The sequence below is a fragment of the Hippoglossus hippoglossus genome, chromosome 12 (assembly GCF_009819705.1).
Source record: "Hippoglossus hippoglossus isolate fHipHip1 chromosome 12, fHipHip1.pri, whole genome shotgun sequence".
Classification (NCBI taxonomy): domain Eukaryota; kingdom Metazoa; phylum Chordata; class Actinopteri; order Pleuronectiformes; family Pleuronectidae; genus Hippoglossus; species Hippoglossus hippoglossus.
Window position 1 is genome coordinate 2,379,741 of NC_047162.1, and position 15,520 is coordinate 2,395,260.

Here is a 15,520-nt window from a genome sequence, read left to right on the forward strand (position 1 = left end):
ACACAAACACTTCAGTCGAGTGTCTGGAACAACACAGTATTCATCCTTCTTTACTAAATACTTTCCGGAATGCTGGAGGAATCAAGGTCTTTCAAAATCTTTGAATCTTGATTCCCTTCCAAGCAAAGCAACAAACAGTTTTTGTGATAATTGGATCATAGGTTTTTTTTACAACAAACATTTCTCATTACTTTCCTCACTTTTTCAAAATGTTCACTCCACACAGGCAACACAACAGCTCTCAGAGAACATGATGCGACAGTTGGTTCACTTTAACTCAACCACCACCAAACCTCTGTGTATTTACACTTCATTTGTACATTTAAGACTATTTAAAACAAAAATGTTTCAAATTAAACATAACACAAAATTAGACTGTAAATTAAAAAGTAAATTAGACAGACATCTGCTACATTCTGTATATTTACCTTTAAAAAACAAGTGTTTCCTATGCATTGCTGGAAAAAAAACCTGAAGCATATTGCAGAATCTATGATTCACACTATGATGCAAGGTAGAAAAATCTATATTCATTTAGGAATGTGTGGTTCTTTTATTTTAATGGAATCTGGATTTATGCATAAACAAGATGCTACTTTAAAGAGTTGTGATACATGTTGTGATCCCAATGGTTGTTAGCGTTATGAGAGACAAATGTCAGTGGATTGTAAGATGTGTTTGAAGTGCATTGGTTTTTAAAAGGGTGAACCGAATATGAATATGTGTAAAATACTCTCAATAAAAATTGTAAATGCAAATTTGTTTGGTGAAACTGTCTGCACCAACAAATCACACCCTGAGTTTAAAATATAAAAATAAAAATCCTAAAGCCTTTATGACTTCAGTTGAGCTCGTGTTTACATGTCCGGAAATAAACGTGTGTTTAAAAAGCAACATAACAAAAGCTGAAACCTTTTGTTAAGGCCAATCTCCTGTGGTATGACTTCTCACCTCGCTGTGGTTTGACTTAGTGCGTCAGTGCACCGTGACATCACTCAGCCTGTTCACATACCCTCTAACAACCAGTTTACAGGCGACTTCTTGGAGCCTGTGGTGGTGACGGTCACTTGCCAAGAACTCCAGGTATTGTTGTGTTTACAAGACAAGAGGTTATAAAACCTTGTGACAGACAGAAGTCATAGAAGCAGAAATAAAACAGGAGTTAGTGATTTAGTTTGCTGGTGAGCTCAGATTGCTGTGGTTGACCAGTAAGTAAACAGCTATTCATTGATGCTAATATTGGCTATAGCGACAGCAAAAGCGTACATATAGCACCTTTAAGTGACTTCCTGTAAAGAAGAAGCCTGGTTTGTGTAATCAGGGTGGGGGGTTATAGAAAAGTGATTTCCCCAGGTCTATTTCTCCTCGAGAGCGCTGGTTTGTTTCTAATCATCTTTTTACAAGTGCACGTCTGCATAATAAAAGACTGCAGAGATAGAAAGCGATGGCTTTCATTAATTCAAAACCCGAATAGAGATGAAACTAACACGACATAGCTTGTTGAAGTCAGTTTTCTCCACTGAACATTTGACCGGTTATTGATTTTCAATACTATTTCACTAAGACTCAAAGAGAGCAGCATCTTTTTTTTCCAACATGGTTAAAATACAAACGCCATGTTTCCAAAAATAATTGGGGGGTTACAAGTGAAATCCACCTACTGATCTGCTGCATGTACGGTCTGTGCAGGTTTACGTTCTCCCACATTACACACAGAGCCTGGATGTAAACGCACTGACTGCCAGCTGTGGTTACAGGTCCTACTAAACACATACATATCAGTGATGCAGGGTTTGGTCACTAGTGAGACTTTTTTGCTTTTCCTGCTGTTCAGATACTCTTAAATCCAGTTAACGCTAATCACTAATTACAAACTTATACATACACAATGAACAGAGGGAGGGAATGGAGAGGTTAATAGTCCACCGGTCAGTTTTTGTCCAGGTTACCCGAAAGAGGGTTAATCCATCCCCGAGGCAGGAGCACTGATCAGGGATCAGGGTTTCCATGTGAGCACTGGATCACTGCAGCCTCCCGTCTCCTCTGCTGCAAGGATTCTGCATCTGTCCGTCCAGAGGAGGGGGAAGAACCTCGACTTTGTAGCTCACCCTCTTAGACTGAAGGATGCTGTAGCTGTTATCAAAGCACAGCACGTCTGCACAAAGTGAAGGACAGAATTCACAGCGGTTAATCCACAGACGACGGTTAATTTGGGGGAAATGCGTTTATTTGCGTTTTTTTTTTACGAGAGATCGACTGAAGAAGTAATCCAGTAATCTGTAAACCTATTCCTGTAACTACACTGATATACAGTAGATTAGCGTGTGGAGGTGACTCACAGACTCCAGGCTCAGGGCAGGTGAGCCAGCTGTCTTCAGGGACCAGATGGGCATTGTAGCGTTCACTGGGCAGCACCTGCAGCATCTCAGCTACTTTCTGACCGCCGCCGTCCTTGGTCCGTCGGTAAACTCCGAACCCGATATCTGCTCCATCACTGGCAAACTGACACCTGGGAACGAGCGGGGGGGCCGGAGTTTCATTGACCAAATTATCACAACTCTCTCCTGTGTTTTTCAATTCTTCATCTGTGACACATTTTTAGGATTTCCATAAGAACAGCATCAAAAACTGACACACTTCACATTCGCATTGTAACTGATAGGAACTGATAAACTTGTTTTAAAGAAACTCAAGTCCTGGGTTTTACCTGATTAAAAAATCCAAGTTTGACGGATTTAATAGTTCTAAGCTGAACACTTACTATTAATTTGAACAGTTTTACACAATTTACAGAAGTTAAAGACTCACTCTGTGATTTTGTGTCTCTGAGCCCTAACCCTCCAGACAGCTCAGGGCTGGTGTTTCTAAACTCAACATACAATAATTCAGGATGAGTTTCAAAAAGTGAGGAAGACAATTTGGAATTGTTTTTCCAAATATTGTTTAAAAAAGTCTAAATCACATTTCACATTCAAAATGTTTAACTTCTGTTTTTGTCAAATCAATCTATAGACAGTTCTTGGAATATTTTTCCAATAATCTGTCGAATACAAAAAAAAGTGTGGCAGACCTTTTTCAATGTTGCAATTTGCTGTGACATGACTTGTTTTGATTTACATTAAAGTCAGCTTAGCAAGGGTGTGTAAACCTTTTAATACCCACTGTATTTATGATTTTGGAGGGCAGTCGGCTGTGTTTAACAATATATTGCCTTTCTGCAGCAATAAATCTATTTATTAGCAATTCTTAGAAAAAAAGGAAAATTGATGGAAAACACTGATTAAACTAGCTGGTTAAACATTATTTACATTTTTGAGCTGCTAGAGAAGGCCCAAAACAGCACATTAGGGTTTAATGTTTAATGTTAATGTTGGTTGGTTTGGAGCGTACTATAAAAAACAAGATTAATGAATTTTGTACCTCAGGAGGCTGCTGGGTACAGTGACATCACACTCCAGCTGGAAGATGGAGCCGCGGCTGATGGTCACGCTATTGTCGTACTGAACCTTCACTGACTCCTGAACATAGTACGACCTGGGCACTGTACCGCCGTACTTGATCTGCAACCGCAAAAAAACACAAAACATCCTCACCTGAATCACCACATTGGACAAGGACAGGAACGCTCCCGGTCAGTGTTTTCTCTTTGCTCTCACCATGGTTCTGCAGCTGGGGTCTCCGTCGGGATCAGTCAGGGTTCCTCCGTACACCACAGGAAGCTGCTCTGGGTCAATGTGTTTACGTAAAACTTCTTGCCAGTTACCTACGGACAGACGGAGGTAGCGTGTTGATTTGATTGAACAGTTAAGAGCTTTTAGTCCTGCTAGTATGGCAAAGTCAGCGTTACTGTTTGTTGCAGGCTGAAAAATCTCTTTTTGCCTTGAAGTTAGTTTGAGACATTCCTGGTGCCCATGTGGTCCTCGGCACGACCACAGAGTTTTATGTGAAGGTCTCGACAGTAAATGATGCAAAGAGAGCCGTCCCTGAAGTGACAGGGGAGAAAATCCATAGACTTCGTTGTGTGTAGGAAGCTGTTTTAAATGTCTATAGGAGGCTCCAGCAGTCTGAGATGAGTCCCAGAGTTTGTTGTTTTAGCAAAAAAAAATGTCCTCTTTGTGTTTCCCCTAACAGGGTTTTTTCTGTTTTCTGCTGAGTCACAGCAAGAGAAGTCAGCACAAATTAGGTTCAAGGCCTATGGATATTACACACAGACACACGCACACACACGCACGCATGCACGCACGCACGCACGCACGCACACGGAGGTCACTTTGAGTAGAGATGTCGGTGCTGCCAGTGAGGACACAAGGACCAATTACAAAGACTCATAACTCCTCGTGTTCATCAGTATTGTTCTATGAAAACCTGGAAAAGTGTGAACCTGTGTTTTAAACTCTTCCCCTCACACATACTCTTTTTATACCACTACATTTAATTGAGAAAGAATGTGGTCAGTTTATGAAATATGACTTCTTGTTAAATGTGAAATATAGAATATCAACAACAACATTAATAATAATAATGACAGGGTCCACTCTGCATAATGAGTACTCTGAAGTGAAATTGAGTTTGCAATACTTAATTTTCAAAGTGTGCTATTTATTGCTACTTTACCAAATAAATGAACTGGATGCGTTTTGCACTGCCTGCTTAAGTTATCATTGTGAGCATGTTACCGTGCTTACATTAGCATTTAGCTCAGAGCACCACTGTGCTGCAGGACTCTCTGCACACTGGGTTAAAAAGACAAAAGTCAAAAGTTGACTCACTTCCTAAAACGATGATCTTGTGCCGTGTTTCTTCAGAGAGGAAGTGCTTGATCAGGTTGTAGGCCATGGGAAACAGTTTAGGAGCTGCAGCAAAAGCAGAACACCAGGAGAGAATTAACAGGGTTACATTAAAACTAGTCTAAAATCAGGTCAGACAAGCACCTAAAGGCAAAGAGCCACAGAGGAGCTGAGGTACCTTTGATAAGAAGCACCCTTTTCAGCCCCTCTGGGTAGTTCTCCTCAAACATGGTGAGGATCTGCAGGGGAGGGAGAGAGTGGCGACAGGCTGCAGCAGTTAAACACGGATAGAGAGACGGAACATCAGTGTTAGTGCAGGACAAACCTCTCCATAGGTCTCAATAGCGGGTTTCCATATGTGTTTCAGTCCCAGGCCTTCACAGTCGTGGATCAGAGTGATGGCTTCAATGTTCCTCCCCAACTGAGAGAGATGGATAAGTTGAAGAAATATTTAGAGATGGGGGAGAAGGAGGGGATGGAGAGGAGGAGACACAAGGAGATAAAAAGAAGGGACAGAACGACAGCAGAGAGGGGAGGAAGAGACAAGGGAGACAGATGTTTTGGCCCCGACCTTCTCCGACTGCCTCTGACACTCCTGTCGCAGCATCTCCGTGTGTCTGATCTTGGTCTTCAGTAAGTCCTGTTTGGTGGCTGACTGCAGCAGACCTTTAGGATCCAGAGGACCAATCACATCGTACCAGATGGGGCTCCCCTCTCTGTCGTAACCACACATTCCTCCGGACGCATACTTCTCAATCACCTGACGAGAATAAGAGTGAGATTGTGAGTCGACACCAAACCGCAGAGCGCTGAACACCAGTCTTCAGAACATCTGCGACAACTGTCTCATTTAACCAATTTTAAAAAAAGGTATTACTTAGGTAGTCCAGGTATTACTCATGTTGTCTGGGCATAAATCTGTTCACACTCCCTAATGGGAACAAAAAGCCCCTGTAAAGTCAATCATTACATTTTACAGTGAAGACATGTTTTTTTTAAGGTTAGGTTATGGTTTAGACAAGTAGTAAGTAGGTTAGGGCTAGATTAAGTGTGTGTGTGTGTGTGTCAACATGTGTTGTTATGTTCACCTCTGGAGGCTTCCAGTCAGAGATGATGGTGTCTGCTTTCATCTGCCTCCTGAACACCACATGCTGCAGACAGACAGACACACAGACAGACACACACACAGAAAGAGAGGTAGCAGTTATAGGCAGTATTCACACATGCTGAGCTCCCAGCCTTGTGATCTTCAAACACAAATAAATCAGGTGTAACTAACTGTTGGAAAAACCAACCTAAAGTGAACAACATCAAATCTGCAGAATAGCTTTACTGCTCCAGGACACAGACAGCACACTCTGTTTTTCTTCCAGAACATATTCCCTCATTGGGTTAATTTACACTTTTCACAGCTTTTTCACAGACATTAAACCAATCAGTGACCTCGAGCTGTAACAATCAGTCAGTTCACCAATTATGGAAAACAACCACATCAGCTCTAAGAGAGAGTTCCGAGCTTCACATTCTACGCACGTGTTCTGGATCAATATTGAAATTGATTCAGTTTCATTTTCCTGCTTTATCGATTCTTTTTTGAGGAAAAACTGGCGAAATGTTTTGCTCTTTCATTTGTCACCCATCTGTAGTTCAGTCCAGTGGTTCCCAGCCTAGGGGTCGGGCCCCTGCAAAGGGTCACCGCCCTGTTCAGACCTGGTATTAACATCTGTCCTGAGTGGTCAGATCACAAGTGGACAGCCTGAGAGGCACCGTGGACACATTTGAGATCCGAACACTCATGTGGCCACTATCGCTTGAATTGAAGGGCACATTGAAGGGCCGCCTCCTCAGCTGACATCCTCTGACCTGCTACAGTTTCATAATGAACTGAAACTATTTTACACATTTACACAGACATATTAACAGTGGACACATCTGGGTAAATAATGTGTATTTGCATGAAGAGCAGTGAGGTGAGATCAAATCACAAGTGGACACTGGAGACACATCCAGGACGTATTTTAACAAAAGTTGTGAACAGCTGCCCTCTTGTGATCACATATCTGTTCATAAAAAGTCTGAACAGAACCTGAAGGGTCGTGAGATGATTAATGAAAGACGACAGACAAAAAACTGCTTTTGAACTTTCCTCCTATCTTAACTTTTAGTGAGGACAATTTGACCTCTTTGAACTGTGTCCTTGAACAAGAAACAGAGTCAAATAGATACAGGCTTCCACTATCACAAGTCTAAGAGGTTGGTAAACGCAGGTTTAATCTTTAACCGTATCATAAGATTAGCAAAGTCTTTTTTTTGTGTGTGTCCTAATTTCCCTTTAAAAAGTGGAGCAGTGGAAGGAGAAGCAGTAGAAAATAGAAAATACGCAAGGAGAGTACAAGGGCTTTAAACCTTCTGCTCATAAGTCATCACTCAAACAGCAGGAGACTGAACAAAGTGCTCACCTTTCTGATCATGGCTTCAGCTTTCACAACATTGAAGCTACGGGCTGGAAAAGAAAAACATCTTTATTAGACATCAGATCAGACTAGAGTTGGTGTTAATGAACACTTTAAAGGCACGTTATTGTCATAATGAGGTTGTGAAATGTGCTGCATTTCTCATCTTATAAGATGTGTTACCTGAAGCCAGATATTTATGAGAAGCACAAAGACAAATTATCAACTGTACGTAAAAGCTGTAGCACTGCAGAACTGAGCATGTCTGATAGTGCTTCAATGGAGATTTAGACATCGCTCAAAACGTTCAGCCTGTTCTCTGTCGAGCGAGGACACGTCAAGGTTATCAGTCAATGTAAATATTGATCCTGAGTGACGGGGACCCCGATCGATCCACGCCTCCCTGGACAGTCAACAGATGCCATGTCCTGTTGCGGTCTATAGATCAGCGCTGCAGCGGTGGACGTGGATCACTCAACACACTCTGATGCAAAAATGCTGTTTTATTGTTATGCTCTTTCTAAAGAACAACAAACCTGCTCAAAGACTGAACACAACAAGATGATACTGCACATTTTTGATTAGAATAATGACCATTGTCATTAAAATGGTTATGTTTTCTTTTGTGGGGGGTGGCAACGAAACATTATTTTCAGTATAAATGAATTGGCTGATTATTCTCTCCATTTAAGAAACAACTGATTAGTCTAGAAAATGTAAAAAATTGTGGAAAAACCAAAAAATATGGAAATGACATGCATATCCATTAAATCTTTTTGACAGGTTCTGGAAATATCACAGAAGGTTTGACAAAATTAGAAAATCTGCCCATTTAGAAGCTCCTGTAAGAGGCTTTATATGCTGGCCCTGTATTGTGAGCAAACTGGCATCACCAATTATCTGTCAATGGATTTATCAAAGGGGAGCATTGTGTACTGTTCGTATTATCTACAGTAGTTAAAATCTACACCTCACAACAGCGGTCTACTGTACGTTTCTCTCATGTTTGGGATCACAGGAGCACAGAAGTTGTCATCATTTCCTCCACCAAGGAGCTTATGTTTTTATCCCTGTCCTTCCTGTTGGTTTGTTTGTTTTTAGACCACAATAAAACAAGGAAAAGATTAAACCTGAACCTCGGTGGAAGGATGCGATATGGGTCAGAGAGAACCATTAAATATTGGTGCCAATCTGGATCAGGGGACAGATCCAGGAATGTGATTTATTACTTTCTTTAACATTGCAATTCACTTTGACATTTTCATTGATTTCTCAGATCTTGATGAAAGAAAAACTCAGGCATGTTAGGGGACTGACATCAACAAGTGTTTGAATTTTGGTGCAGCTAGATTGAATTAAGATGTTTGGCCTTGGCTTGAGAGCCATTCAAGTTGTTTGTGTGTTTTTATCCATTCGCCTGTTGTGTTTGATTTCATCTCATATTTGTTGGCGTGTCCGTGTCAAATGTTTGTGTTATTATTCTGTTATGTGCAAGTTGTTTGTGACAGGACAGGATTAAAATCAAAACCCATGTGTCCTGGTGTATTTGGAAGAATAAACGCATATGTTAGTTTAATTCAGTATCTTGACGTCTGCCTTCATCTCAGCTAAACGTTTAGAGGAGCTGCCAAACTGATGTGGACATGAGTATGATTGATAACTGAGAGAGGCTAGCAGGGGGGTCCACTCACAAAAAATAGTCTCCAACCGGGGAAAGAGGCCCCAAACAGTGAAACCACAAAAAACAGGGGGGACTCTTTTGTGTGTTTTAGCAAATTTTACTAGAATCCTGTGAAGTGAATCTGACCTAATAAAGTTTGTAAGTAGAGTTAATGAGTTTATGCCAAGGATGGCATATGAGAATAGCTGCAGCTGCTTCTAGCCCGGAAGCCTAGTAACGGTCGCGTGAGATAAGACCTGACTGCATCTGTATTGGTAGGGGTAGTACGCCAAAGTAGCTCATATACTGAACACCGCTTAGGGCTCAAAGGACTGGTTCAGTGAGAAACAGCGTAGTTGGCTCACCTATAATACCCCACTTGCTCTTAAACAAGCTGTTAGCACCAGACTGAACTGGCCTGGGTGCATCATGAGCAGGTCAACAAAGACGCGAGCAGTTCATTTCTAATAATGATCTTTGATCTGAGATAATATGGCTTTAGTTTTAGTTTGAGGTTCACGTACTGCATGAGATATTTTCCACCAGTTCAATTGAACAGACAAGTTGTTTCCAGCCTTTTTGGCATCTAGTCAGTAAAAAGAGGTCAAATCCTCTAATGTTGCCTCATAGAGGAAAAATTCCTTGTTGGTAGAAGGTCGCACCTGTAGACAAACAACTGGCGACATGGTGACAAACACAAGTACAGGATCCTGCACTTGTTCTAAGGGCCAGAGGGTGAAAAGGCTGAGAACCACTAAATTAGAACAGGATGAAATAAAAATATGACAGGTGTCAGTACCAGAGTCTCTAACTCAGGTATTTCCACACAGCCCTCCACTGAAACCGCCGGATGCACGTGTAAAAACACATGGGAACAGGTTCGTGTGTGTGTGTGTGTGTGTTTGTGAATGTGAGGTGATTCAGGGCGAGCCTGAGGCATTAACCCACCCACCCCCCCATGGCATCTAAACAATTTTGAATAGTGACATCTAATACGCAGCCTTTCTTTGGTTTGTTTCAGGGGTAAGTCGACTGTCGTGTTCCCGCCCATCAACTCAAGTTTCTCAAGTTTGAAAAGCTTTCGAACAAGAAGTGCTCAAAATGTGAAAGAAGAAAAAAAAAAAAAGGTCTGATGCACAAATTTTCCTCTAATTTCTGTTGTGTGTCCCCAGCTGGACACTGGTTTTCTGTAAGAGGTCACAGCATAAAAATAACATATGGGAAGCACGAGTTTTATCTTCAGAAATTTGTTTTATTTTATTAAATATAAATAAAGTATTCATTTGTTTTTAAAATGTAAAATCTTAATCTGAGAAGTCACTATAGTTGTTAAATCAACGTAGTGGATTAAGAAGAAAAATATTTCCCTTTAAAACGTTGTGCAGAAGCATAAGAAGTATATGTGCAATACTTCAGTAAATCTTTTTAGAAAGATTACAAAATAACTACGGATTTCCAGGAAACTTGTTGGAAGGATGTGTTATTGATTAGCAAAGAACCTGTTACATGTTGGTGCAGATCTGGATCAAAGGGCGGATGTCTTTAATATTATAGGATTGTGCGTTTTCCAACGTCTGATGATTTCTCAGAGAATAATTTCTGGGTCTTGATTAAAAAAAAAAATCAGGCAGGGTTAGGGAACTGATATTTATGAGTGTGTGCAACGTGGTGCAGATCCAAAATCTGGTGCCTAGGGTCTTGACAGAGGTATGCACTCTACTGAGTACTAGTTATATTCTACATCCTAATGTCTATAAGTAAAATAGCTGTTATATCAAAACAAGATAAAAGCTGAAAGGAGATTATGTAAGCAATACTGTAAGGACTCAATCATTACATTTAGCTGACGCTTTTATCCAAAGCGACTTACAATAAGTGCATTCAACCATGAGGGTACAAACCCAGAACAACAAGAATCAAGTAAGTACAATTTGCTTCAAGAAAGCCAAACTACAAAGTGCGACATTTAAGTGCCATATAAGTGCTACTAAATATATAGAGATATTTTTAAATATCACCTTGTACTTGGATGTGTGTGTGTGTGTGTTTCCTGGGGGTCTGTAGGCCTCACCTCTGAGCCAGCGGAGGAGGTAGTGGTCGTGCTGTGCAGGCAGGTTGGGGAGGATGTCCTGGATCCTCCCACGGAACTGGAGGAAGAGAATCAGAAGGAATTGAAAGTTAAATCTTTGGATGTTTTCACTTTGATTTAAAAATGTAACCAGGGACAGTGATGAAGGAAAAGCTCTACACTTTGGGAAATATTTGTCTTTTCACAGAGTGTAAAATAAGAAGATCGATACTTTAGGACTGTCACGATATTCGATTTTCAGCATGTGATTATCAAGTCCAGCAGAGTTCACAATAACAATACTATTGCAGTATTGAAGACTTTATACAAATGCCTACGATGCTGTAGCGTGAACCAGATAGCAATTGCATCTCAGCGGAAACAAATTAAAAATATTTGAAAGGTGCTCCAATAACATAATATCAAAATGTAATTTTTATTAGGTTAGCTTAGCATAAAGACTGGAAATCGAGGGAACCTGTTAGCCTGGTTCTGTCCAAAAGCAACAAAAGCCACCAGAAGCTCTAAAGGTCATTTATTAACATGTTGTATATTATTTACAACTTTGTATGAAGCTAATTTACTAAAAATGAGTCAGGGTTTATCAGAATATCTCTCTTAACCTGACGAAGTGATGTGAATGCAATATAGAGTGAATTATATCTTTTTTTTACATCTAATCTCTTCTTCTGTTTTAATTAAGGAAGCTCTGGTTGGATCCATGATCTTAATGTCATCTGTTTACTGTGTTGTATTTTATAATCTTGGTGTTTTTTTAATGGAGATTCTTAAATATAGTTAATTTGAGTAAAAGGTTCCATCTGAAAAGCAGTTGAGCAACAATATCGAGTCGTATAAAACATAACTATACTCAACTTAAGTGCAAGTACCTGCAAACTGAGTAACTTCAGCACTATGGATACGAGTCACGGAAACGCAAACCTAACACAATATTACTATGGACACACAACAGTCACAGGTTCATTATAAGTGATAACAAAACAAAAGCAACCAGTAGAGCCCAAAGTTAAACCAATCTAACCTCACACATCACAGATGCACACTCAGTCCTCCTGGATATAAAAAATGATATTGATGATCAATATCTTACCTCTGTTAAGATTTCAGCCTGTCTCGGGCTCAGGTCTCCCACTCGTCCACTCATGTTTCAGCTGAAGCGTTGCTCTGACAGAGGCTGAGTCTGTGAAAGAGCTGCAGTGGAGGGAAGTGGCGGTAGAGTAGTAAACACCCCCCCCCCCCCCACACACACACACACACGCGCGCACAAACCTTTACCTTTCAGCTGAAGGCCGAGGATTGCGACACTGACAGTCTCCCCATGTCTCCTCCTGTTTGTCAGAGATAAGCAGTTGCAGAAGAAACAAGGGAACACTTCTCCGTATAAGCAGCACACTAACATTTCATAAATGATGTTTACATTATAATGTAACTGACCTTAAAGTGTTTATATATTTGTAAGCAACTATCACTCCTGTGAACACCAATAACTGGAGGCTGCTGGATTGTTGTTAATGGTTATTCACTTCTAAACTTCTAAATTGGGGGATTCAAAGTGTTACATAAGAAGAAATATATTCATTTACAATTGTAACTCGTGCATAAAGTAAAATCATACACATTTCATATCACTGGATTGTACAGTAATTATTGTTGCATTAGTGACTATCACTAATGTTACAGCTGGTAAAAGTCCAGTATATTTATAATTATATTTTATAAAATGAATGAATAACGTTTATCTTTATCTATAACAAATGATTTATATGTTGATTATGTTTTGCATTAAGTCAACTTATTTTATTAAGTTATTGATAAAATGCAATGTGTCCCTGTGAAATGTAATAGAGTACTGTTAGTACAGTTACAGTACAGTCCAAATCCTTTAGGTTAAATTAAATTAGAGTATTTCAATAAAGGAAAGATTACATTTTTCATAAAACTTAGTTTATTCTTTAAATACACAAGCTCTTCAGAAACTGATTAGGACCCAGATACCAGGTTCACCAAAAATAAAGCTGGTGCTTATGAATAAATAGATGATTTACACATAACACTTTAGAAACAATCATAAAGCATAAAAGTACTTCTTATTTTGACAAAGTGTAGAGTTGTTTTAATTTTCAGAGAAAGAAATAATTATTATTTACCTTCCAAAATATTACTGCCCTGATCCAGAATATGAAAAAAAAAAAAAATCAAACCTCGAGAAGGATTTTCTAAAAATGATTCGACCAGTTTCCGAAGCTCCAAAGTTCAACTGATGAAAACAAAGTGGTTTGTACTTTGTCGAGATCAATCAGCTGTCCACAAACCATCCGCTCAGTTTTCAGCTCATTTGCACAGAAAGTGAAACCGGTTGACTTTCCCCGAATTAAACTTTTTGTTAAGCATCAACCCACCGCTGCCACGTGGAGGGGAAATTCATGTTCAAAGAATAAAGTGAGATGATGGTGATCCACATTAAAGGCCCCTGGACACAGCACTGTGATAGTGACAGGGTCAGTTAACCGTATGTCACACTATTCAATTTCCTGATGATTTAAAAAAAAAAAAAAAAAAAAAATCATTGAACTTGCGTTGAACTTTATCCTGCTCTGTCCAAACATACTGATAACGGAGGGCGACTACATGACAGATGTCCCTGCTGACCAGAGGGACTGAACTACCCGTCAACTGTTAACAACTTAACGTGGAGGTTCAGAAAGACAACTCCTCCTGGGATACATGTCACATTCACTTGTGTCACGTAACCAACATGCTGAATCATGTTTTAATGAGCATGTATGTGTTGGCTACCTATTACCTAAGCTACCTAAGCGTTGTAGAACAGATCAAAGCCACTTTTGTTTCATCTTTACCTCCACATTTGTCTCAAACTCAAGCTATCTCATTGCATTATGGGAATTTATATTTTCCACCTTAAGCCAAAACAATATATTTGATTCGTTTAATATTCCAGGGCGTCTTTTTTCTCTCATTGCTACACAAACTGCAAAATTAATTTGGCCTACATCCTATCAAAAATATTCTTCTAGTCTTTTTTAAAACTTTTATACCAATGATTCCAAAAATAAGTCTTTGATATTAAAAAAAACAAAACAAAAAGATACAATCTCTATGCATACAATATATCTTATACATGTGTTGGAACAGAGCTGACTGAGAAGTGAGACATGTGAAAACGGAGCGCCTCACCTGGGGTAATGTGGACAAAGCTTCTTCAAACTAATCTGGTTGTGTTTGTTTTAACAGAGATGTAACGTTCTCTGCGCTCTTATCTTCTGAATTTTTAAAGAGTATTCATTAACCACATGACCCTCCTGTAACCACAGCACTTGTATTAGGAAATTGGCAGTTCTGAGCAAGCTCTACATTTTGAGGGAGAGACGAGAAGCTGGTGAAGAAAGGAGTACCCGCTTCAAAACCTACTCACAACTACGGCAACACCCGGTAACTGAAAAACCATCTCCCGTTCTAATGGATCTAAAGTGGCTCAGAGCTGCTCTGGAGATGCACTGAAATCATATAAAATACAAAACCAATGCAACGCTTTTCACTGCTCGGTGAAATACTTTGAGTTCCTGCTCCAATCAGCACCTGAGAAGACAACCGCTGAGTTCAGAGCACCTATGACGCGTCAACAACACTTACATTTGTGACACACATATGAAGCTACGGTGGTTAGCTTGGCTCAGCAGGAAGATTGGAAAAAAAAGGGAAACTGCGAGCCTGGCTCCAAAGGTAAAACAATGCAATAATTAACAACATAGTTTTGTTTAGTTAGTGTAAAACCAAGATGTTCAAACCACAACCATCTGATGATGTGAACAAATTGACGTAGATAGACTGTTTTGCCTTTGGACAGAGCCTGGCTGGTTTCCAGTCTCCGGTGCGATTCCAGTCATTGTGCTGAGCTTGCGCAAACCTGCCTCTCGGCAATAGCAGCAGCCTCTGTCTTTTCATTCAACTTGAGAAAGGGATAAAGCAATATTTACCAAAATGTTCCAACTATTTCTAAACTTTAGATTTTAGGTTTGAGATGACTTGCAAAAGAAGAGCCATAAAATGTGAAGTAAAGATCACCTCAGCTGAAACACTGAAGAAGAAGAGATCTCCTGAAGTAATGAAACTCATTGGCATTTGAGCTTGAACTGCTTAAATATGGTGCGTGACGAAAGGCGACGCTGCTGCTGATAAACCAACAGCCGAAGTCCAAATGTGTAGACAGTCAAAGTAAAACAGCAGGATGGAGACTTGTGTCATTGGATCCTCTTAATGGCCCAAACTGCATCATAAACAGGTCACATTTAAGTTTTAAGCAAAATCATTTGTGGAGTTCCCCTGTAGGTGGCCTGGACACATTCACCCCCCTTGTGGTGAGTGGGTGGTGGTAACCTCCAGCAGGGCCCTTATGTCGTTAACTAGTGATTTGAGAGAATGAATGGCATTAAAAGTGGTTGAAATGACCTTAGTTACATGCACTTCGCTCCCAAAACACAGGCTCTCTTGTGGTTCTGGTCTGTAGGTAGAG

At 40.1% G+C, this 15,520-nt stretch overlaps 1 protein-coding gene across 2 annotated transcripts; it reads right to left on the reverse strand.

Moving 5' to 3' along the window:
• Nucleotides 1–1,435: 1,435 nt before the first annotated feature.
• On the reverse strand, nucleotides 1,436–12,234 carry sec14l7 (SEC14-like lipid binding 7). 2 transcript variants are annotated; one of them, XM_034602836.1, is made up of 13 exons: nucleotides 12,080–12,234; nucleotides 10,972–11,047; nucleotides 7,247–7,290; nucleotides 5,876–5,938; nucleotides 5,359–5,547; nucleotides 5,113–5,208; nucleotides 4,966–5,026; nucleotides 4,770–4,853; nucleotides 3,657–3,763; nucleotides 3,421–3,560; nucleotides 2,340–2,509; nucleotides 2,018–2,155; nucleotides 1,436–1,978 (listed from the first exon to the last, which is right to left on the reverse strand). In XM_034602836.1, exons 1-12 carry the CDS (start codon nucleotides 12,131–12,133, stop codon nucleotides 2,022–2,024), a joined length of 1,218 nt encoding a protein of 405 aa, XP_034458727.1. In that variant the 5' UTR covers nucleotides 12,134–12,234; the 3' UTR covers nucleotides 1,436–1,978; nucleotides 2,018–2,021. The 2 variants fall into 2 exon arrangements, with proteins under 2 accessions (XP_034458727.1, XP_034458726.1); XM_034602835.1 differs by having other exon boundaries at nucleotides 1,436–2,155.
• Between the last annotated feature and the right edge of the window lie 3,286 nt (nucleotides 12,235–15,520).